Raw genomic sequence first — 23,320 nt, 5'->3', positions numbered from 1 at the left:
AATATTGATTTATTAAGTGGTGAAGGCGATGTTTTTTTTATCCAAGTTGGTAGTCGAATGAGTAATATTCATCTTTTCAAACAATGTAAAAAGTGGGTAACTTAACCGCTTAACATATTAATCAAAATTCAAGTTTGTGTACTTCCGATTGAAAATTTTCTTCAGAAAAAGGAGTATAGATATCTGTACATGTACAATGTACCTAAACCTATCTCTTGAAATAGGTACTCGTATATTTGGTTGCTTGAACGATGCCGAATTGTACATTTCCTTCCTAATGTTTTAATTTCACCTACTTCATCGAAGTAAAACCGTAAATTCATTTTTCGTATGCAAATTTCTCAAGGTGATTACGGATATGAATTATTGTGATGCTAGATGCCCTTGGATGGGAGATTAATTTAGATAAAAATTATTTAAAACGCTGACGTTTTTTCACTCTTTTAAACTTGTAATTAATTAATATGAAAATAAGCGCTTTTCTTACTTTTCGCAAAGACATTGTAAAATTCCCAAGTTTAAATTGAAAACTATCCAGACGTTATAATTATTTCATCGCGTAGTCGTCTGGTCGAGTATCAGGTTCTCCAGTCTATTTAAAATATAAATTATGGGGTTACTTTCTACTCGTAAGTTTCTGTGAAGCGATTAAAAATGTATTTACGAAATCATTTTCAAGTATCGAATTATGGCGAAAATGAACCCCCTTTGTTGGCAGTTGAGTTCGAGATCTTGCTCTTCTTACTACGATATTCATTGATGTAGAAAATTCCGGATATTTTTAATTCGGTTTGTAGTACGAATACTATGAAGGAACTATTGTTTGTCAAAATCAATTGCCAATCGTTTATTAATGAATTGTTTTTGTTTTTACGGTTATAGTATGGATTTAATATGGTGATTCAGCATACCGAAGCGATCAATAGTATTGCCTTGAGTTTGATGCACAAAAGTCTAAGGTAAATATTAGTATTTTATTTTATAACTAGCGATTCCGGTCGTAAACAAATTAATTTGAACAGGTTTCATTTGCGAATGCACTACATACTCATTTTTATCCACACAAACGATGGAGGGCTTTTCAACCTACCTCTTGACTAATGATTTTTCAAACTTACGAGAATGTTTTTCGAACACTGGGTCATCTATTTCTAGCGATTATTATGTATGTACTAAAATATGAGAAAGAAAGTAGGTACAGGTTAGCTCACTGAAAATTTTCAACACTTCAATGAAAAGATTGACAGTCCTATACCTACCTACAATACCTACATGATTTTGAATTTTCCTAAAACTGCGTAAATAGATGAAAAACAGTTAATTGCTATTTTGAAGTAATTTTAGAAAATGAAAAGCCCTCAATTTTTTGTAATCCATGTTATGGGCCTTGGATCCTCAAGCTTTGTGGATAAAATCAACATAATTTTGCCTGTGACTGGATCGCCGGAAAACCTCCCTTTGCTTGTTACCTTAATTTTCACTCAATTTTGACCCGATATACATTTCTTTTGTTTTGAAATTTCAGAATATTTATTTTTAAATTTTCGAGTCCATTTGAGTATTTTAAAAAAAAGTTCTATTTTTGAAAAAATATATTTTGAATTTGAAAGAAATTCACTTTTAGTTGGTTTATGGTCTACAAATTACGTTAAAAACTATTCAGATGCGATGTATGCAGAAAAAAACATTCATAACTCGTAACCTTGATGGAATTGTGAAATCTTCGGTAACAAAAAAATATATTATTCGAATTTTTGAGTCATCGCAGTAAATCTTTATTCCTCTTAGGTCATTTTTTTAAACAAAAAATCTTAAATATTTAAATGGATCCTCGTGTAATAAATAACTGTGCGTACTGCATACCTTTACTTACCTACCTAAAGAAGAGGAGAGGGGGCAAAAAACAAGAATAGTAATAAACAGCCTTTTATTGGAAATACATTAAGCGACGTTTACTCGCGTTCAAAACTGGTTATTTTCAAATAAGTGAAAAAAGAAAATGAGCCATAAAGTCGTCGTAATTTCAACACACTTTTTTTAATGACATTGATTACGTAATTTGCGTATTTGCGAGTATTACTGTATTGAAATGGGATGTATTTTCTATTTCAGGACAAAAGCTTTAGTTTTAGAATTATTAGCTGCAATTTGTTTGGTAAAAGGTGGCCATGAGATTATACTTTCCGCATTCGATAACTTCAAAGAAGTTTGTAAAGAGAAGAAAAGATTTCAAACTTTAATGGATTACTTCATAAATTACGAGATATTTCATATTGAATTCATGGTAAGAAATTATTTCGAAAATTCACTCTTTTTATTAAATGTATTTACGTATACTATCGTGAATGTATGAGTAAGAATGGTCCAAGGCACCGCCAGTCAGGGAGTTTGAATTAAAGTACATGTAGTATTATGGTGTTCAGTGGATTATGTGAAATATTACAAAAGCTGTTAGAGAATTGAGTCGAAATAATCGTGTCAAGAATTTCATTGTTACACAAAATGAACACCTTCAAAAAATATACCTACGTTTTTTTACCATTACCTGGTTGCAAAATGTAGAAGAAAGATGAATTGAGATTTTCGAAAACTGCGTATTGACCCACCTATATTTTTATTGCCATCTTATTTTTTTATAAAAATTTAAAATGAATTCAGATGGTGAATAATTTTGATCAGCTTATGACATTTCAATAATACATAAATAATACTAATAATATGCATGCTGTGTTTTAAGGTCGCCTGTATGCAGTTCGTAAATATAGTAGTACATTCGGTCGAAGATATGAATTTCAGAGTGCATTTGCAGTACGAATTTAGTAAATTAGGATTAGACGAATACCTGGAAAAGTTAAGACATACAGAAAGCGAAGAATTACAGGTATGGCAAGCAGCGTATCATGTTACTTTAACGCGTTCTCGTGTACCTATACATACTCATAACCAACTTGAAGCGTTGCATTTTTTTTCGTTACAATTCATACATGTAATGAATATTGTAACAAGTACTGTTACAAATAATCATGTTTTTTTTGACGTAGGTTCAAATTTCAGCGTATTTAGATAACGTATTTGATGTAGCCGCTTTAATGGAAGATAGCGAAACAAAAACTGCTGCACTCGAGAAAGTCGCCGAATTGGAAGATGAACTAGCCCAAGTACGTTAACCGACTCTCTTAATTTTGAAACAGAAACAGACGTGTGATAGTAAAATTTACGCTAGTTCAAGGTCCGAATAGTTAATTTAATTCATACACGTAATGTTATCAAGGTGAAATCATGGTCTTGATATAATCAAATACCTATTCGCTTGTTTTCTTTCCTCTTTTTTTTTCGTAGTAAACATTTTTTCGGATGTGCAATTTACAAAGGTCACGTCCAAAGGAGTTCGCGGAATCGTAGTTTTGGTCAATTGATTAAAAACAGTTTTAGAAAGAGGCATTTAGATTTAAATTAAAATTGATTCGTGCTTGATTTGAAGTATTCCTTTACTTAAAATTTGACAATTTTTGAATTGAAGTAAGCGAACAGCTCGTGATTCGAAAATTGATGAACAAAATATTAAAATGCAAAAAATATTATTCGTCTTGAAGAATGGAATCGGCGTCTGTATTACTGAAATGATCCCTCTATTAAGGCCTTCATTGGTAAGCTCGACTGCTGAGGCTGTATTTGGGAGGAGGGGGAGGGAATTGGCATTGGATCTTTCATTTTCATTTCGTCCCAAACGGTGAACGAAAAAAAAACAGCCCCACCCATTCATCTTCTAAAGTAAAACGTAGTGTAGCTTATCAGCCGCCGCCGGTGAACTCATGATTCATTTGCAATTATGAACTATCATCGAGATACCCGCGTAATGAGGAGAAGAAAACACCGGCTATGGAAATGGCTAGTTTATCAATTCAATGCATACGACTAGTTGTTGATATACCCGTATTTAATTCATTTAGGCTCACGACCGATTAACGGAACTGGAACGCGAATCGTTGGCCCAGTTAGCAACGCTAGAAGGGGCTCTCAGTACGACTCGAGCCGAAAGAGAGGAATTAGCCGAAAGTAAGCGACAAATTGAAGAAGAAGTCGCCAACTTGAGGCGATTAGTGGATGATCAAAAGCAAGAGTCGCAATCCAGGCAGTCTATGTTGGAAGAAAAAATTCAAGAATTAATTAAACGCACGTTACCAGAAGCTGGTGAGGAGCGAATCGAATCGAAATGAAAAATTTTCGTCAAATGCTATTTTATAAATGCGATATGTGATGTGTTTCAGATTCAAACGTCGCTGCTATTAGCGCGGTTTTGTCAGGCTCAAACTCCAATTCGAAAATTAATTCTAGTAATTCAGTTCCCGCACCTGCACCGCCTCCTCCTCCGCCGCCTCCGCCTCCGTTACCGCAAAGTTCCTCGTTAGCAAGCGCAGCTGCTCCTCCGCCACCTCCGCCGCCGCCAAATTTAAGACCCGGTATACCTGTTCCTCCTCCTCCAGCTGGCATGATGCAAGCTCCAGATGGGGCGATGACAATCAAAAGAAAAGTCCAAACTAAATATAAGTTACCAACATTGAATTGGATCGCGCTTAAACCTAATCAGGTATGTGTCAATATTTCAAAAAAATAGACAAACTGATGTAATTATACTAAATACATAAATTTCAACGTCAATACAGGTTCGCGGAACTATATTCAACGAATTAGATGACGATAAGTTATACTCTGTGATAGATTTTTCCGAATTCGAAGAAAGGTTTAAATTAGCAGCTCTCGGTAAAGCTATGGTTAATGGTGACAGTGACATTGATGGACTTTCTAGTTTCCCTAGTAAACGTTTCAAGAAACCTGATATGATTTCATTGTTGGAACATACACGACTCAGAAACATAGGTGAGTACTACGATAGTATGTACATACTATTTTTTTTAAATATACGTAGGTGATCATACCTTTTCTAAACGATTAGCAAATTAATTCTCGACGCGTTACTAATCGAATAAGTATCATTTTCGTTACGGTATGTATTTGAGAGGGAAGAACGAGATGGAAGGTGAGAAAGAGCGGTATATTAGTGATTTTTTTTCTAATTCATCGCGTACGAGGTTTCGATTTTACCTGGAAGTTTGAATTTTTTCAGTGTATTCATGCGTAATGAGTAATATTTAAATCGTGTTTTGTGGTTTTTTTTCCTTCTAGCGATCTCAAGACGTAAAATAGAGTTACCTATAGAAAAAGTGATCATGGGAGTTAATGCATTAGACTTGAAACAAGTTTCTTTAGAAAACGTTGAAATTTTACAGCGTATGATACCAACTGATCAAGAGGTAAGCGATCGTATAGTGGTCATGTAAAATAAAACCGATAAAGAAATTACAGTTATCGATAAACTACTTCGCGTAATTTTTTAGAGTGATTGCGTCGTTGTTTTATTACGTTTTCTTGATTATTAGTCGTACTTGTTTCATCAAATTGCAAATAATTGTGAATTTTTGAATGCGAGTGTTCTGAAACAATCGTGTAACAGTTGAAAATCGGTTAAAAACTCCGGAAACTGGTTTATTTTGGAAGAATATGGCGCGACTGTCAATTTTCATCATTTCAATTTCCGAATTACTTTATTTTGAATTTTTTTAATTTCTACCATAAAATCCATGAAAAGTGCAAAATTTTCCAAAATCAACTTTTAACCAATAATTGAAGCGAAATTTGCACGGATTTTGTTTGTTTGTTTTTTAAGTGATAAAATGGAATCAATAGGATATTTTTTCTTGAAAAGTTGTTCATTATTGGAGAATGAAAGATCCTGTTCGTAAATAAAATTTTTGAATCGTTTACCGTTTAATGCCATTGAAAATTACGCGGGGCTCGATTCGTTAAAATAAAGTCAATCCTGATTCCTAAATACTATTTTCGTAACATCTTTGGTAATTAATTATATGTAAGTATTTTCATTTTTTTAAAACTATCATGTTGATTAATTTATTTGCAGACGAAAGCGTATCGTGAATATTTAGCGGAGAAGAAGGATATAAATTTGTTAACAGAAGAAGATAAATTTTTATTACAACTCAGTCGCGTCGAACGTCTACAAACCAAATTAGCCATCATGAGTTACATGGGAAATTTCCTCGATAACGTGCATCTTATCGCGCCGGTAAAAAGTTGTTCATTTTGAACATACTCTACTCAGGAATAAGCTGAATTTCAACTCATCGCAACCTTTTGTTTTTTTGTAGCAAGTACACGCTATCATATCAGCTTCGAACTCGGTGAAAAATTCCAAAAAATTGCGCAAAGTATTAGAAATAGTTTTAGCATTTGGTAATTACATGAATAGCGCAAAACGCGGACCAGCGTATGGTTTCAAAGTACAGTCTCTGGATTCTCTAGTCGAAACTAAATCCAACGATAAACGGATGTGTTTATTGAATTATATTGTTGATACAATTCGCCTTAAATTCCCCGAATTACTTAATTTTGATTCGGAGTTGATGTACATCGAAAAGGCTTCAACAGGTAAAAAAAAGCAAAGTTTAATTGGATTTAAGATTATATTGTACCTTTGTTGATGTATGTTTGATTGTTTGCCTTCTATTTTTTTATTTTTGAATTTACTGCAGTTGGCTAAAAGTTGTGCCGTGACTTCAAAAGACTCGGATGAGATAAGCATTTTTCCTGTTTAACATTTACTTTATCCAATTGACTTTGGTTTTAAACATTAAAAATGAGCCATTTTTGAAAGAGGAGGGTGAGACGATTTTTCTTGAAAAAGGTTCCCTTGAAATTTCACGAAAGTCCTAAGTTTTGGTTTAAACATTTTGTCAGGCATTTTCTGAAGATCACTGAAGCTCATACACAATTTTGAAATTTTCATAATAAAAAGATATAACTAGTAATTATTATTGTATTTTGCATAAAGTTTTTTCATTTGTAATCCTTTCTCTATAGTTTCATTGGAGAATGTCTACACAGACGTTAGCGACTTGGAGAAGAATATGGAGATAGTTCGAAAAGAATGCGATATGAAGACAAAGGACAGATCTAGTAGTCAAAATTTAAGCATACTCAAAGATTTTCTAGTTAACAGCGAAGATAAATTGAAGCGGTTGCGAGCCGATACCAAAGTAGCTCAAGATGCATTCAAAGAATGCGTAGAATATTTCGGAGAATCGCCTAGAATGACTGACGCAAATACCTTCTTCTCGTTGTTGGTCAGATTCACTCGATCTTTTAAAGTAATTTCTTCTTTATTGTATTTTCCTAAACCTTCGAGTCTTGCCATAATTCCAAATATGTATTCTTCATATTTTATTTTGTCGATTTTGTAGGTTGCTGATCAAGAAAACGAACAACGAAGAAGGCTAGAAGCAGCCGCTCAACAAGCGGCTCTAAACCACGACGACGGAGATAACGCGAAGCGAAATAGGTTCAATCCTAAAAAACAACAGGTAGGTAATTCATGTCTGGTCCAACCAGTGGTAGTGATCGCTTCTGAAAGGTGGGATGCGTTATCGTGTGTTTGAATATATCACGCTTATAAGTAGCTTCTTACGCAAATTTTGTTATTAACATTGCATGTCTCCGTCCAGATGAATTATTGCGAACGACCTTTTTTTACCTTTTCAATATGTAGTTCAATTTTACCTTTTGAAGGTTGTATTTTGTTAGAGTACCTTGAAGGTGTGTCTGTTTTTTTTGTACCCTTTGTAAATGCACCAATGACTATTTAACGGTTTATTTATTACTTTTCTATGTACTTTGTAAATGCCAAAATAGACTTTTTGTTTTGTGTTTTGGCCTACGTATGTTCATAGAATGTATAATGTATAATTTTCATTTCTGTATATTTACATTTTTTTCATTTATTTTTGCAATGGTTACCGAGTCAAGTAATGCAAATTGATTCCTATTTTTTTTTTACTTTTTTTTTAAAGTTTGCGTATTATTTGAGTTGAATTTTATTTCATTTTTTATTCGATACAGCTTACTATATGAAGGACTATTTTTTTTATTTATTTAGTTAGTTAAGTAATCTGATTTTATTTATTTTTGTAGAATACAATGAAATAAATTTGAAAAAAAATTGCAATAAGTAATTTTTTGCTTGAATAATTTGTAGCTTATTATTCTTCTTACATAGAGTAATACGACATGTTCATTGAGTAGTCATGATAATTACACGTAGTTCATGGTAGAGTTCAGATGAGAAAATTTTTCGCCACTTCTTTATTTAGATTATTGGTAAACTATGCGAAAAATTTAACTAACCAATTATTTTGTAGCGCTTAGTTTTGATTATTGACAGTGTTTTAGATCTGTACACGTATTGAGGTAGAAAGATCCAAAATTATGTGAAATGTGTAAATATTCGTATGTACGTAAATGCTTTTGTGTTATTCGGAATGCCTAACTAACCTGATATTCAAGTGTTATTTCCATTATTTGAAACTGCTGCGGTATTAAATAATAATCTTCTGAATCTGTCGAGGTAACATGATTTTTTTTTTCAATTAAATGTGCGGTGATGGATCTTTTATGGTAAATGTGCAGGTAGTTAGGCACCTTCCTAAATTAGTACATACAAGTACACATGGATTTTTTTTTAAAATGAGGTATAATACTAAAAATTCTTTAGTCGATTAAGATTTGGGGAAGAAGAAGTGATTTTATTCGAAGCGAAGTTCAAATGTCGCTCATAAACTCGTATTCTAAAATTCGTTTATTGAAGGTCCAAAAAGTAAACAATTTTTATTCCAACTATTCTTTGTTAGGTATATCTTTTGTGGAAGAAAGCTATAAACGTTTCCTGCGTCAACTCGTAAGAATTTTCAATTTTTTGAAATTTTAGTGCATTTGGGTGAAAATTAGAAAAATGAAAATGTCGTATCTTCTTCGTTTTTGCTTCTCATTTTTGATAAACAATTTCTGCAAAAATAAAAAAAATAATAAAATTTTTGCTGTTTTTGAAAATGTATTTATATCAATATTACTGATCAATTAATTAGAGGTTCTGATTTTCTGAAATAGTTGGAAATAACTTTGAAACGTGTTGAACGAATGAACGAAAATTTTGCTTTTTGCTTTGCGTAGCTATTTATTGATAATTTATTCGTTTGTGATTGATTAATTTTGACAATTTTCCATTTCCATGAATCATGTTTATATTAAAATTGTGACATTTATCTAGGATGCAGTTATCAACGAATTGAAAAGTAAAGTTCGATTAGTCCAGGAAAAGAAACTATTACATCAAGATGAAGTGTACAATGGAGCTTTGGAAGATATTTTACTGGGATTAAAAAGCGAACCGTATAGACGAGCGGATGCCGTCAGACGAAGTCAGAGACGGAGAATAGATAATAATAGGCTGTCACGTACCATGGAAGAACTGGAAATTTGATTACTACGTAATTTGCATTCCTTATGCGTTGGCTTTTAAACACGATTTTAAATCGACCAATGTTGAAACAATTGTATGGCTTGAAAAGTGATCGTATTTTATTTAATATTTATAATATAAGTACTGTTTAAAACGGTAAGACTGAATTTTTCGTTGAAAATGAAAACTATGGTAATACTCTCGTGTTCTCAATTGAATTAAATATCATAATAATGATAATATCATTTGGTATTATTTTTAGTTATCTTTTGGAACAGAAATTAAAACGCGAACATTGCATAATCAAAATATTTTTGCGAATTGGAACCTTATGTTTTATGTGATACATAATTCATTATTTTTTTCAAATTAGTTATTGAAAAATTTAAGTTGTTTGTTGTAAGGTAATTTATTATAAATTGCCGTATTTTCCCCTCTTGTATTAGTTTGAGTAAATTTACCAAACATTGTTTTCATTGTAGGTACATAGGTACTTTATGTTTTCTTCAACTTTGTATAATTGATAAAAAATTATTGAGCAATAAGTTATACGTGTTTGTATTTCATTCATTTTGTGTCTTGACTGCAAATTTCGCCACGATTTGTACCTATTTTATATTTCGTAAGTTATATTTACTTTTCGAAATTTGATCTCTTGGAAGTGTTTGATCCTTTTTGAATCCATGTGTTTCAATGTGTAGCATCGTTTGATTTGAAATTTGACTGCCCTATTTTACATATTTCTCAATTCTTCTAAATCCAATATGTAGTTCATTCAAAATTAACGGAAATAGCATACAAAATTTCTACATTGTTGATAAGTATCACACATTCACTCTTCACATCATTTATTATCTTATCTAGTATACGTACTTGTTTCGGTAGACTTTTTTCTTCATTTGTCTTATTTCTTTGTTCACAAAAATCATTTCGAGTGCAAAATTTTTTCAAATTGCTTTATTCACATTTTATCAATTTTTACGAGTAATTTTTAGATGCAAAATTTTCTTATTGAGCTAGAATTTTTTTGTGATATTCAAATTTGATCTGATTAAGAACGCTGCATGACACCCAATGAGCTTAGTATGTGATATTTTAATGTAACTTTATTTATCGAGTAGTATTCAGTATTGTACAAAGTTGTACCATATGAGCTTGATGCATTATTTTCATTTATATGATTTACCATTTCTTTTAAATTTTGTATTTCATCATTTTTATTTGTTATTCTTTATAATACGTTTTATATTTTAATTTTCATCGGTTTTAGTATATTTGTATTCATGTTTAATAAATGTTGAATATGAAAGTTGAGAACATAAATTGATCTTTAATGAGCTACATACAAATACGTACCTACCACTTTGATGCGGAGTAGTTTTTTTTTCAGGCATTCTTCTAAAAATGAGCAAGTTTAATTGACACATTTTGTAGGTAAAATTCAGTTTGAGCTTTGAGCCAGCGTCAGGTCGTGGAATGTTGAGATTGTAGAGAGGGGGAATGGGGGAATAATTTTTGACCAAACTTTTTGAAAATTGAATTATGAACTCATCTGGTGGTAGGCAACGTCTTTTGGTAGAATAATTTATTAAAATAGCATAAAGCAACTGTGTCAATTAATTTGCATCTTCACGTGTTTTACTGGAGAAAAATGCTGCTCCAAATAATTTCAAAGTGATTACTGTGTGAAGACAAAGCGTTTTATTAGGTCTAAAAATTGCATTGAACTAGAGTTGTGGAGAATTAAAATTTTCCACCAGCAAAGTGTCCTCAAATGTTTTCTGGACCGCGCGGTTTATCAAATTTATTCGAAAAACTGAAAAAATAGAACTATCATCCTGGTGATTCGTTTTTCAATATCTATTATCTTGCGATGAAGAGTGGAAAAGCGCGATCTAAATTTTTGGCCGATGTCCCTGGTAAGTAATTCGCATTTTGCACTGTACTGTCAGTAAAGGTACACAACGAATTAACGATGCCATGAAGAATTGAATAACATCTGATCTGATAAGTGAGTAGCCAGTAGGTATCTAAAGTTGTGTCTTTTCATTCTTCGCTTCACCCGTTTGGCTCTTTTTTTCTGCGAAATGGCGCTGGTTCAGAATAAAAATCTCGTAAGTGCAGTATCGAGTAGAAATTTTCAACCAAAATTTTATTTTCACAACTCAAAAACTTGACATTTTACAAAAATTTTACAAGAATTCTTTTTTGTAGAAAACGAAAAATTTGACCAATTTTGCAAAAATTTTGAAATTTCATTCTGTAGAACGGCTAGAATTCTAGAACCTGCGAGGAATCTAAAATTTAAAAAAATGAGAAAAAAAATTCATAATATTTTTTCTTTTTCAAAAATTCAAAATCTCAGAGGTTTTTTCATTTTCTACAAAAAAAGACTTGTAATTTTTTTGTAAATGTCCCATGTCATGGTTTTTGACATCAATTCAGCATACCGAGCATACCCTATGTCGATATTGTCGATGAACGGACGCCTCTAAAACACGTTAGGACATGCCTGCGTACGCAACAATTTACGTACCCCTAAACTCAAATCAAAACAGTCGTCTGCCATGCCATGATGCCATCCGCGTGTACGGCGTGTATTTGAAATCAACAATAGCGTAAGCGATAAAACCAAAGTTTGTATAGGTAGTTATTTCCATAATTATTTCTTGGTACTTGGATTGTGATTTCGATGAGCTATGGTTTGGTTTTCTTTCTCATCATCAGTTTTGATTTCTTATTCTACATTGAAACAGAAAATTGACGAGCAACAGTAAACAGTTCTTATCATCCACCAACCATAATTATTTCATTGCGGAAATAAAGAAAAGGATGAGTCAAAGTACTTTTATCGCTGGACCGAAATGTACTTGTGTAATGTGTTGGAGTCCAGGTGAAGATTATTCTGAAAGGTGAATATAAGTATGCGTGTGATAACTGATAAATAGGATGAACATCGGTCGTTAGCGAATTTTTAATCTTGTCTTTTGATGTCAATTCAGCATTCCAAGCAGTTCAACATGGAGAATTGAACGGCCGTATGAATTGAACCATCGACGTGTTGCTCGAAGATTTGATTCAAGGTGGGCTGAGTAATATTTATCCGAGTTCGTAACTCTCTTCAATGTAAACATTTTCTGGATTTTTTCATGTGGTGTAGTTCTCAAAAAAGGACAGAAAAGAGTACGTCGCGTCGGCGTCGTTGTGTTATATGTGGAACCATAAATTCAAAAAAGCACTCTCTTCTTTCGTAAGTACTTACTTTAGATACGTACATAATGTATAATTACTATAGCTAAAAGTCGGGTGACGTGTTTTCATTCATTTCATATTTTGTATTTTTGCTGCAGAATTCCCGATAATGAGAAAATTAGAGCAAAATGGTTTAGAAATATCGGTATAAAAAATGACGATCTGAAAAATAAACGCGGGGATAACGTATTGTTTCTATGCGATATCCATTTTGCTAATGAAGATTTTCTGGTTCTTCGTAACGGGAGTTGTCGAAAATTACGAAAAGGAGCTGTACCCTTCAAAGCATCGGCGAACACGAATAAGAATCAGGCGTCCTGGTTTATAGAAATGTATGTGTTCTTGTTTTATATTTTCATTAATCAATTTTCGTAGTCGTAATGAAATTGTTTAGTTTGAGATCGAGACTTGAAAACAAATTCTTTTTGACAGAAACGACGATGAGGCGTCGGATGATGAGGTGTGCTTTGTTTCATCGTGCATTCCAAAAAATGTCCTACATGTGAAGATTGAAGATGATGATGATGAAGATGAAAGGTAAGCGCGAAACATGTATTTAAACTCATTTTACCTAAAAAAAATCCAATGCGATGTATGTATGTACTTATATTCAATCTTGATTTCAGTCCGAAAATTACGCTTTCGCAACAACCAGTTCAGAATACCGAAGCAGTTCACTCTATTACCGAAACTCAAAATACTGCAGACGAAATATCTATTAATCAGTTAACTTCATCTAAATTCGTTGAAACAGTCATTCCTGAGCAAATTGTTCATGAAGATAAAGAGGGAGAGAGTGCAAAAAAACCGAAGTACTTACCTGTATATACGTATAGTCACAATTATCGAATTGTATTTAAATTTACCACCTACGCGAGTAATTGTCCCTATTATTGCTATTCAATTTTTGATTTAGTCTAAGAGTCACTTCCTTCTCTGAAACGATAGTAATCGACAATGCATCTTATCGGTCGACTGTCTCTTCATCAAGGGATGAAACCCCCACTCTTGTTATCATTGACGACGAAGAGTATGAAAAACCGAAGTAGGTATATGTATGTATAGGTACTTACATTATCATTTCTTATTCCAACTTACCGCCCGAATTATTTTCTTTACGATGCGTTTGATCAGTTCAAAAGATCCCGCTTCTCACAAGCCACCTCAAAGTTCTAAAGCTGGGTTCGTTTCTGGTGCAAAAACTGTCTTCGGTGATGAAACATGCAATCAGTCTAATATTTCTTCATTCAATACGGTGTTAGTCGCAGTTCCTACCAGTCAAGACATGACTCATGAAGGTGAATAGTGTCCAATTATTCTCAGACTTGAAAAAATGATGAAAACGCTGTGTAAGCACATACTTATATGTTTAATTGTTTATAGGTTCTGAAAATTCAAATTCTCTCCGAAATATGGTGGAGTATCTTTTGAAACGTGTCAATCGATTGGAAGAGGAGAAAAATGAAATGAATAAAAAATTAACGAACCATCAAAACCTGCTGAATGATTTGATTAATAAAAGAGATCGCTGATGAGAAAATAACCAAAAAGGTTAACTTTAAGTACGTAATCGATGGACGTGCTGACGATATTTTAATTTTCCAAGTGTTTTAAAACTTGAAAATTTTTTTCTGCATCAGGAATTTTCACGGAACGAATAAAGGTATGAAGAACTAATACAGGCAGTTAGCAGCAAATTTGACTAGTTTGTAATATCATCGTGATCATTTAATTAATTCTTTAAAAGGTTACCTTGCTCCCCGTTTGTTCTTTGATAGATATCTAGAATAGGTGTATGCGATTAATAAACTGTATAATGTTACATTTGTCACTATTTTACTCTTCTCATATTCACTCAGATATTTTTGTTATAATTCAAGATATTGATACCCGATGTCGATGTGATGAATGATTTTAAAGATATGTTAATGTAGGTAGGTAGCTATAGAATATAGATAAGACTTCGAAAGATTTTAAAAAGGTATCAATATAAAGTCGAAGTCAGAGTGTGTCGATGTTTCATATAGCGACTAAATCCCGACAATTTCACAATTTTGCCTGGATTTTCAAATTTCAATAGTACCTATTATAGGAGACTCCCGACTCCCGTCTGTTCACACTCTCGTTCGGCCGCTGCTTGATTACGGAAGGAGTCCGCATACAGTTTGAATATTGGTTGAGTAGCATCTACTAATTGAATACCTAGGTATACTTTGACTGTAATTTACGAATAAGTTATTGATATTAACATGTGGCGGTATGGATTAAGTATGAATTCGAAGAAACCATAAACACATTGTAGCCTGGAGGGTAATTTCATATATTTGTATTGTTGATTTTGAAATTTTTTGGCTTATCGTTTACCTATACCTACACTTGATATCTCATCGCCAATATTCACCTCATTCTCAGATCATATCTCCACAAAAAATATGCCATGCAACACGTTGGATACCTACAAAATGTTATTCGATATGGAGAGGACACTGAACTTTACACATCACGATTTCTGCAGACTTTAAAAGTAAATCGGACTGAACTGCTTGCAAGTTGCGTTTTTTTCAATAAAATGTATTTTTTGTGATGTCATTGAAGAAATATAGCCTAAAGCCTGCATTTAGCGAATCGTGATGTATTGGCAGGTCCCATGAAGTGTACCGATCATGAAAATTCTGCAGACAGCGCGGCGTATTCAAGTGAAAAGTACATACTCTCTATTCTACCATGATCCCCACCAGAAGGGGGAAAGGAGTATTATACCCCGGGACCGGCCTTTCTCCAAGGGCCCGTGAAATTCGGAATTTGTCGGCAAAATCAATTTGACTAACAAAATTACCAATTCTCAAAATTCTTATTGTTTTCAAAAGCTTTTGCCTTCACCTCGCTCGGGCTAATAATTTGTTGTTTTCTATTTCTCTAATCAAGTATTCATAGCGTAATTGTGCTTGAAAAGAATTTTTGTTCAAATTTTTAAAAATTTCAGTTTCAGAAAAACTGACTTTTCACATCAAAATTACTGCTGTTTTGCTTCTTGAAACTATACCTACGTACATAAAAATTTCGAAAAGGTTTTGCCCTCGCTTCGCTCGGGCCAATTTAATTCCCGTCTTTGCGCTTAAAATTTCAAGAAACCGTTGACAAAATTGAGATCAGAAAAATCAAATTCTTACCTACATTAAAATTGATGTTATTGTTGTTCCACTTTTCAAGTCAAAAATTTTCCAAATCTTTTGACCTAGCTAATTCGCTCGGGCTATTCAAGATGCTGCTTTCGGAAATGTTGAAAAATATGAAAATTAATCAGAAAAATTTTCATTTTTTCTGAACAGAGCCACTGGATTTTCAAATTTTTTGATACCACTGTGCTCAGCATGTTAAAATTTTGATTATTGCGGCAAAATTGCAATTTTTTCGGCAAAAGGATGATGCACCCTCTCGGCCTCTCCTAAATAGCAAGACTTGTCTTTTCTTCGCCCCAACCGGCCCAACCCGAATTTTCTCTACGCGGCACTTCTACAATTGGCTGCTCATCAAGATGTACAGAAATGAGAAATGACAGTTTCAGGCAGAGCTCTTACTCACCGAGGAAAGGAGGGAGGTGGTAAAAATTTTGAAACACTCAGAGATACTAATAGTTGATAGGAATCATCCTAATTCTTAAGTTAAGTGTATTCTTAGCACTTCATAAGCAATTATTTTTATTGATTACCTATTCCTGAGGCTATAGGCCGCTCGAAAGTCGAGACATCCTGCCTGCATGAACCAAAAAAACGTTTTCGCCCTTCGCGGAACTAACCAGGAAAGCAACACGCTAACACGCTTGTGCTTGTTTATATGCAAACGCGCCGATATGAACAACAGGGTGTCCAAATTGAACCAGGCAACATTCCTGTACAAAAGTACAGAGAATGTTTCCTGGCGTAATTGGACATCCTGTAGATCACTGATGGAAAGTCAACGATGTTAAGAACTTCAGATGACATTTATGTGAATACTGAAAAGAAACGTTTACATGTACTTGTGTGTATATTTATTTTTCATTTTCGTGAGTGCATTAATGCGCTGCTTTTGATTGAGTAAGGTTTTGTGTTTTTACGGTTTGAATTGGCTCATCATTCATTTGTATTATATTAGTACACCTAATTACGTACCTACTGCTAATAATTCGTGATTTCGTGCTATTCAAAAAATTGACAATTGACGAACATACCCGCTACCCTCTAGATACTCGGAGCAATTCATTTTTAATTGAAGATGCGTATTAGTTTTCGAAGATGTTTGATTTGTGGTAGAAGGGGCAATTCCGGATTTTTTGGGTAAGTCAATGTACATTATACTATTATACTTATGTTATGTTTGCTTATCGATATAGTACGCTAATCTCAGGACTCATGTAATAATAATAAAGCGTGGCTACTACGTAACTTGTAATTCAAACTCATCGATGTTTTGCTTTCAGATTCCCAAAAAATCCGACGAGAAGAAAACTCTGGAAGGATAAATGTAATCTAAGTGCATCATTCCGCGTAAATTCCTCGATGAAACTATGTTTCGTACACTTTGAATACAGAGACATCGTTGTCACTTCTACAAGAATAACTCTCAAAAGAAGTGCCGTTCCGATTACTACCGTTGTAAAGTAAGTTTAAAGTACCAATTCTGTTGAAACATGGACGAATAGTAAACTTATGAAACAATAATTCAAGTCAAAATTGTACAGAAGTACGTGTGAGTCAAAATCTTCTGTCGCCAACAGAACAATGAAACTTTGTTCTTTGAGAGAAATCGTGGCGTTACGTTTTAGGAAGGGAAATACTTGCATTCTTAGTAATACTTAGTATACGATTTCTTGATTTTTCTCATGTTTTCAGCCAAAGAATATCTCCGGATGCGAGGCGCCTTGATACAAGTGATCAGGTGCCCTCTTGGTTTGTAGAAGTGTAAGTATACTGGGTACTCAATATCTGTAAATTTCGCTAGAAAAATTTAGTTCGAAACAATAAAATGGAAATTTACTTCAACAGAGAACCAGATTCGGCTGAAGATGATGATGAGGAGGAGGTGCGTTTTGTTTCAAGCTCTACTCCGGGAAATGTGACATGTACAATAAAGATTGATGATGAAGACGAGTATCAGGAACCAAAGTATATCTATTCTTTTATTAAGTTGTATATTCAAACTTGCATTTTAATAACAGTGAATTGAATCTTTAGCTCGGATGATTCCGAATGCGACAACGAGGAAACGGAAACGATTGACCTGACGGATGCAGATGAAAATTGTGTCGATAATGTCGATGTGCTGCTCTATCTAGATACTGTAAGGAAGGAGTGCGGAAAAAATTTAGAAGTAATAGATCAGTTGAAGCAAGAAAAAACCGAAATAAAGGAAAAATACGAAAATCTGCTGAATTCATTATTGAAAAAGAAAAGTATTTCAAAAGATGGAAGGAAAATAATCGAAGTGAGCAGTAATTGTTGCATTTAGATTGTTTTAATTTTGAAAGCATCGTCAGTTTTATTTATTTTTATAACATATGGTACTTACATTTCTTATTTCAGAATTTTCGAACTACGCATAGGAATCAGAAATAATAGTTAATGATCATGGAATTTTAATATACCTATGGGGTAAAACTCGGCAACGATTCGGTGATTTTGCCAATTCTTGTTATTAAAGTTGGCGCTCATTCTTTGACAAATTTGAAACTTCAAATATGTACTTTGTGTTATACGTTCTAGGTACTTACTTATATTTAGTTTTTAATGCCGTGATGCTGTGAAGCATTATTCAAAAGGCGTTGTATTTTGATAGGTAACTATGTTTTTTTTCTAATTAGCAATTTTGTAAGGCGTTGTATTTTGATAAGTAACTATGTTTTTTTCTAATTAGAAATTTTGTAATACCTACCTACATTCGATGTTTCGAGAGTAATTGTGTATTTTGACATTTCAATTCCTTGTGTAAGAAGGTATACTTTCCACTTTTTTAGTTTGTACAGTACAATACCTACACAAGAACATTTGAAAAAACAGAAAACTATTTTGGTTGTTTGATGATTGACAAATGCAAGTTTTTGAAACTTGTGAAATTGAGATGAATAATTGGCCTATAGTTACACGGTTAGGTATAAGTACATGCACAGTAAATCATTGTTTCTATAAATAGCAGCATTTGAATTATTATACCTTGTGGTTTCAATGGTAGTAATGATAACTTTACCTATACCTACGTATGTAAATCTACCGTCGACCGTTCGACGTAGATTTCAGTAGATTTCGGAAATCTACAGCAAAGTTGTACGATGACTCATCATGACTACCTCGGGTCCTCGGCCCACCACGGTTCAAGCTTTTTCGTAGCTCGCACACGCCATAATTGTTCATTATTGCAATGCGATTTTCAATTTCAAATTTAATTAGGGATAAATGCAACGAAAACTGCAATTCGAAAAAGAATAAAGAGCCTGAAACGGTCTTCCCGTCTTCCGCCTTCCGGTCATCATGCATTCCAGCTAATTCCAGCATTCATCAGATTCAGATCTGTCGATGAGTCGATTTAGCACATCGAAAACTTCGATGAATCGATACTCGATAGTGTCCATTGTTTACATTATTGCACGATAGTGATAGTGATAGCTTGATAGCAATGCCGACGCAAGACGCACAGTTCTTTTTTTGAAAGTACATACTTTTATGTTATTTAAATTTTGAAAGAAGTGCAATGACTATTTTCAACTGTTTCTCGTGTTGTTATCATTTACTGTAATTTCGTCTTTGATTTGATATCATGACCCATACGTAGCCGTTCAAGAGAACTTCAGAGTTATAATTTCGATTCAGTCCATCATTCGGTTATCAATGTGTTCCACATAGATAACTTTTCTGTGAACTTTTTGATATTATAAGCCATTCAACTTTTCCATTTCATATGATTTGTTTTGCTTAACGATGGAAGCACTGGTAGCAAGTCTTGATGACATTAAATTCGACATAGAAATTGCCTTAGAAGAACAGCATGGCGCTCTTCCGTTACCATTTCCTGGAATGGACAGTCAGTATTTTATGCGGATGTTATTTAATATTCATTTTTGAAATCATACAAATATATTTAACAAATTTATTCATTATTTCTAGAATCTATCGCCGGTGTATGTACTTTTTATGCAAAAGGTACTTGCACCAAAGGCGCATTATGTCCTATGAGACACGTACGAGGGGATAGAAATATTGTTTGCAAACATTGGCTGCGAGGTTTATGCAAAAAAGGAGATCAATGCGAATTCTTGCACGAATATGATATGACTAAAATGCCAGAATGTTATTTTTATGCGAGATTTAGTAAGCTTCCCTTCTACATATCTCTTCCAATATTATTACGTACTGTTGAATGCCGAAATAATGCGTAAATTCTTTCAGATGCTTGCCATAACAAAGAATGTCCATTTCTGCATATTGATCCTGATAGTAAAATTAAGGACTGTCCGTGGTACGACAGAGGATTTTGTCGTCACGGACCCCACTGTAGACATCATCACGTTCGTAGAGTTTTATGTACAAATTATGTAGCTGGATTTTGTCCCGATGGACCGAACTGTAAATTCATGCAGTATGTGTGTTTGATTTATATTCCAATATTCATCTTTCTTATCCGTACTTATAATTATTCATTTTTTTCTAGTCCACGATTTGAATTGCCGGCTGGTGACATTGGACAGAAAGATCCCAAGAAGTTGGTAGTTATTTGCCATTTCTGTGGTGATACCAAACACAAAGCTATGTACTGTGATAAAGTATCCAATGATGTTAAAGATCAATTGAATAATGAAGAAATGAATGTGCGTATTTTTCAACCTTCTTTTAATGTAGGTATTCCCATGATTGGGTGTTCGATGATTTTTATACTATTCATTTTACAGAAATTGCAACATAATGGCCAACAGCTCGATGCTACCAATCCACAAAAATTGATTTTAAAACCATTGGAGAGTGTTACATGTTACAAAGTAATTTTTCCAGGTATAATTTATTTCGATAGTGCTTTCATGTTTACTGAAAAATGTATATTTTTTTTACAGTGTGGTACCAAAGGTCATTATGCTAACAAATGTCCGAAAGGTCATCTCGCGTTTTTAGCTCTGAATCAACAAAATAAAGATGGTATAAACGATTCATTAAACATGCATGATAATGAACAGAATAATATAGGATGATGAACCTGAAGGAATGAAGCAGGGAAACACTAAAGAAGGAAAGATTAATCGTATTTTCACTTGAATTAATATAATATATTTTGTACTTGGTTTTGAAAGCAATAATACAACTTCATTAATTGATAATTTCCGAATTCTTTATTAAATGATTTCTCGGGCAAATTCTGAAACGAAGATCATTTCAAAGTTACAATTTTCAATCAATGTACAGAGACGAAAAATATACATGTATGAAAAAATAAATAAAAGAATCTTGAAGATGATAAGTTTTAATACTAGCTAATTCTCTTTCGTAGAAGTATTTAACTGAAACTGAGATAAACTCGGCAACTGCCTCAACGCGTTTAGAACTGAAGTTTCGGAATACACAGCCAAACTATCTTTCTGCATTTTCTTGTTATTTTTGTACCATTCCAGCCACGCAGTAACCTGAAATTACAACATGAAAGTGTATAAATTACCTGTATCAGAACTGACGGGTGAATGTTTTATTTTGAAAATACCTGAGGATCAAATTTATTTCCTTTTTGATCTAAATGATGGTAATAACCTTCACGAATACAACGAAAAGCATTTCCATTATAAAAGGGTAATTCCGTAATCGGATCAACATATTTGGCAACCATTCTAAACAAATTTGACAGAACATCAAAATACATTCTATAAAATACGTAACTTCGAAGACAAAAACTAACTTTGTGATAGGACAGCGTTTTTTTGATTTAACAATAGAACGTTTATGAATAGGAAACGCTTTTCTAAAAGTAGGATGATCGCTAAAAGTAATGAAAGTTCTTGATTGGCGGCCTGTTACTATTACTTCGGGTTCAGCAGATCTACAAGATTTCAAAATTAAGTAACTAATAATTCTACTACGTTGAGGACAACAGATCATATCCTTTCCTTACTCGTCAATAATTATATTTTCAATACAACCAGATTCCGACGCTTTATCTGGTTTCACAGTAGTGATTTCGGGAGTAGTAGTAGATATGTATTTAATTGTAGGCCCAGAAAACGTTTTTTTAACATTGCGAACTTTCTTTTTTTCTAATTCTAATTCTTGAAACTGTCCTGAAAGTATAACATAGAGAAATGTAATGAAACATCAGCATTATGAGCTGTTTTTGTGCTATTGATTTCAGTTCAATACTCAAAGACTTTATATTTTCAATTTCAGTGATTTTAGCTTCTTCGAGTCGCTCTTCTTGAGTCATGTGATAATATTTTCCCCTTTTAGCAGATCTTCGCTTACTAGCTGTTCTTTCTTTTAATCGACGCAGTGTTTCCGCTGATTTAACAACTGTTGATTTTCGAATAGATTTCCTTTCTGCAAATTCGTATGATTAAAAAACACTATTGCATTCAAACTAAGTATAGCATTACATTACAATATACTTTACCGAATAAAGATTTATCTAATGATGATGTATCCTTAATAGGTTTTCTTTTTTCTACCGTTTTAACTCTATTGACTTTTTCAACTTTTTTAGAAGTTGTGGGTTTGGAAGCTTTAGGATCCTGTGACAAACAATACCGATGTTTTCAATTCTTCTTCGACAGTGATAAACAAAGAAAACTAGTTGTCCACTATACCGACCTTATAAACTGATTTCCGTTTTGGCTTATCTTCGTCAGCATTTTCTGTGTCTGAGATGACTTCATCATTTTCATCGATACTGAAATCTGAATCTACAATGTCTTCCCCTTCTGCTTCAGATCTGAAAAGTTATTCAGGTATACAAACGATTTCCCTGAACGATAGAAATGCGTGTTGAAAACAAATTATCAACTTACTGATAATCGTCGTCGTTTTCTAGATCATTGAATCCTCCGTACGTAGTTTTATAAAAGTCATCTTCCTCTTCATCATTCAACAATTTTGACAAACGATTCCCGGCATTCCCTCTTTTCTCTCGAGAAGCTGCCATTACGAATACAAATTAATAATCTGTTGACGTAATGATTCTTATTTTCGTTTTGCCGGTATTTTCGGTCATTTTAATACAACTAGAAACGAATAAATTATTCAAATTTCAAAATTCCACTTCCCCACATATAAATATCAAATTAATCAAACTCAAAAATATTTTAAATTTTTCAAAAAATTATAAAATTAATTGTTTATCAATTTTTTTATCGCAGCGTCACAAAAAAACGAAGAAAAACCAACATCTATAAACTAAGAGAGGTTGTCTCATAACCCGTATCCGGCGTTGGCGCCTGGGAACAGTCCCCGCTTTTCCGCACCGCGGCGCGTGACGTCACTGGAGGAAGCCAACTTCTTACTGAAGCGGTAATAGCCCATTTTTCGTGGTTTTTTCGATTTTTTGGACAAACGAAGGGGTTTGGGTAAAATTTTAATAGAACTTAATTTCAAGATATTCAAATTTTCTATCGATTGGTGTAAAATTTATTGAATTTCGTGGAATAATGACGATTTTACGAGCATTTTTATTCGTGAAGTTTCACCAAGTGTTCAATTTAAA

The 23,320-nt window shown here is 33.3% G+C and overlaps 5 protein-coding genes across 7 annotated transcripts in view; 4 read left to right on the top strand and 1 right to left on the bottom strand.

The window, feature by feature from the left end:
- Frl (formin-like protein) overlaps positions 1 to 10,690 on the top strand; it is a 43,151-nt gene extending 32,461 nt beyond the window's left edge. Inside the window, exons 7-19 of the mRNA XM_065344625.1 lie at positions 883 to 959; positions 2,113 to 2,284; positions 2,738 to 2,881; positions 3,042 to 3,158; positions 3,951 to 4,191; positions 4,269 to 4,588; positions 4,665 to 4,878; positions 5,185 to 5,312; positions 5,978 to 6,142; positions 6,225 to 6,504; positions 6,937 to 7,223; positions 7,317 to 7,436; positions 9,176 to 10,690. Of these exons, the coding sequence (XP_065200697.1) occupies positions 883 to 959; positions 2,113 to 2,284; positions 2,738 to 2,881; positions 3,042 to 3,158; positions 3,951 to 4,191; positions 4,269 to 4,588; positions 4,665 to 4,878; positions 5,185 to 5,312; positions 5,978 to 6,142; positions 6,225 to 6,504; positions 6,937 to 7,223; positions 7,317 to 7,436; positions 9,176 to 9,388 (2,478 nt within the window). The 3' untranslated portion in view covers positions 9,389 to 10,690. The remainder of the gene's footprint in view (positions 1 to 882; positions 960 to 2,112; positions 2,285 to 2,737; positions 2,882 to 3,041; positions 3,159 to 3,950; positions 4,192 to 4,268; positions 4,589 to 4,664; positions 4,879 to 5,184; positions 5,313 to 5,977; positions 6,143 to 6,224; positions 6,505 to 6,936; positions 7,224 to 7,316; positions 7,437 to 9,175) is intronic.
- A 1,195-nt stretch (positions 10,691 to 11,885) lies between these two features.
- Positions 11,886 to 14,441, top strand: LOC135831828 (uncharacterized). 3 transcript variants are annotated; one of them, XM_065344623.1, is made up of 11 exons: positions 11,886 to 12,013; positions 12,124 to 12,279; positions 12,370 to 12,450; positions 12,528 to 12,617; positions 12,718 to 12,951; positions 13,052 to 13,156; positions 13,246 to 13,431; positions 13,536 to 13,664; positions 13,754 to 13,917; positions 14,003 to 14,181; positions 14,260 to 14,441. In XM_065344623.1, the coding sequence occupies exons 2-10, from the start codon at positions 12,200 to 12,202 to the stop codon at positions 14,149 to 14,151; spliced, it is 1,218 nt and encodes a 405-aa protein (XP_065200695.1). In that variant the 5' UTR covers positions 11,886 to 12,013; positions 12,124 to 12,199; the 3' UTR covers positions 14,152 to 14,181; positions 14,260 to 14,441. The 3 variants fall into 3 exon arrangements, with proteins under 3 accessions (XP_065200695.1, XP_065200696.1, XP_065200694.1); XM_065344622.1 differs by having other exon boundaries at positions 11,908 to 12,013; positions 12,095 to 12,279; XM_065344624.1 differs by having other exon boundaries at positions 11,903 to 12,279; positions 14,003 to 14,170.
- A 1,956-nt stretch (positions 14,442 to 16,397) lies between these two features.
- Positions 16,398 to 19,092, top strand: LOC135831825 (uncharacterized). The gene is made up of 6 exons (XM_065344620.1): positions 16,398 to 16,935; positions 17,079 to 17,258; positions 17,491 to 17,559; positions 17,644 to 17,763; positions 17,833 to 18,082; positions 18,181 to 19,092. The coding sequence occupies exons 1-6, from the start codon at positions 16,874 to 16,876 to the stop codon at positions 18,211 to 18,213; spliced, it is 714 nt and encodes a 237-aa protein (XP_065200692.1). The 5' UTR covers positions 16,398 to 16,873; the 3' UTR covers positions 18,214 to 19,092.
- Positions 19,093 to 19,272: 180 nt separating this feature from the next.
- Clp (Cleavage and polyadenylation specificity factor subunit 4) lies at positions 19,273 to 20,957 on the top strand. The gene is made up of 6 exons (XM_065344618.1): positions 19,273 to 19,672; positions 19,756 to 19,959; positions 20,038 to 20,227; positions 20,300 to 20,456; positions 20,538 to 20,624; positions 20,697 to 20,957. The coding sequence occupies exons 1-6, from the start codon at positions 19,570 to 19,572 to the stop codon at positions 20,829 to 20,831; spliced, it is 876 nt and encodes a 291-aa protein (XP_065200690.1). The 5' UTR covers positions 19,273 to 19,569; the 3' UTR covers positions 20,832 to 20,957.
- On the bottom strand, positions 20,947 to 22,965 carry YL-1 (Vacuolar protein sorting-associated protein YL-1). Its single transcript, XM_065344617.1, has 8 exons — positions 22,629 to 22,965; positions 22,432 to 22,552; positions 22,235 to 22,352; positions 21,985 to 22,161; positions 21,740 to 21,905; positions 21,527 to 21,667; positions 21,335 to 21,458; positions 20,947 to 21,260 (listed from the first exon to the last, which is right to left on the bottom strand). The coding sequence occupies exons 1-8, from the start codon at positions 22,760 to 22,762 to the stop codon at positions 21,111 to 21,113; spliced, it is 1,131 nt and encodes a 376-aa protein (XP_065200689.1). The 5' UTR covers positions 22,763 to 22,965; the 3' UTR covers positions 20,947 to 21,110.
- Between the last annotated feature and the right edge of the window lie 355 nt (positions 22,966 to 23,320).

This window comes from Planococcus citri, chromosome 1, assembly GCF_950023065.1.
Source record: "Planococcus citri chromosome 1, ihPlaCitr1.1, whole genome shotgun sequence".
NCBI classification, from domain to species: domain Eukaryota; kingdom Metazoa; phylum Arthropoda; class Insecta; order Hemiptera; family Pseudococcidae; genus Planococcus; species Planococcus citri.
Note: the sequence above shows the minus strand (reverse complement) of the source record. Positions and strands in the feature narration are given on the sequence as shown.